The sequence below is a fragment of the Etheostoma cragini genome, unplaced genomic scaffold, assembly GCF_013103735.1.
Source record: "Etheostoma cragini isolate CJK2018 unplaced genomic scaffold, CSU_Ecrag_1.0 ScbMSFa_270, whole genome shotgun sequence".
Classification (NCBI taxonomy): Eukaryota; Metazoa; Chordata; class Actinopteri; order Perciformes; family Percidae; genus Etheostoma; species Etheostoma cragini.
In genome coordinates, this window is record NW_023266890.1 from 6250 (window position 1) to 6647 (window position 398).

General features: G+C 47.5%; 1 protein-coding gene across 1 annotated transcript in view; it reads right to left on the reverse strand.

Annotated features, from left to right (window-relative positions):
* Positions 1-398, reverse strand: part of LOC117940530 (NLR family CARD domain-containing protein 3-like) — a 5786-nt gene that overhangs the window by 2737 nt on the left and 2651 nt on the right. Inside the window, 2 exon segments of the mRNA XM_034865776.1 lie at positions 1-165; positions 321-398. The exon segment at positions 1-165 is cut by the window's left edge and continues 61 nt beyond it; the exon segment at positions 321-398 is cut by the window's right edge and continues 1 nt beyond it. Of these exon segments, the coding sequence (XP_034721667.1) occupies positions 1-165; positions 321-398 (243 nt within the window).

Sequence of the window (398 nt, forward strand, 5' to 3'; positions counted from 1 at the left end):
CTTCAGAAATGCCTCTCTGCTCCTCCTCTGCTCTTCATCCTCACCATCCAACACCTCCTTATCCTCCCTTTGACTGTCTGAGCATTCTGGGTAATCTGGACTCAGAACCTTCTGGATCTTCTTCAGTTCGTTCTTCACAAACGTGACAATGTCGTCCTCCAGCAGCTGGAACAGAAGATTATGTGAATCAAATCAACCTGAAATCATGGAGGCAAACATCAGATCCATGTTGGACGGAGTGACCATCCTCTGGTCTAAAACGTGCACCAGGTGACTGGGAACAAAATAAATGTAAAAGAAGTTAGTGTACATGTACAAACCATAAAGATGGAGTCCAGGTGGGTTTGATGCTGGAGGGCAGACTGACCACTGGGACCCTCTGAGCTCTCCTGGTCCAC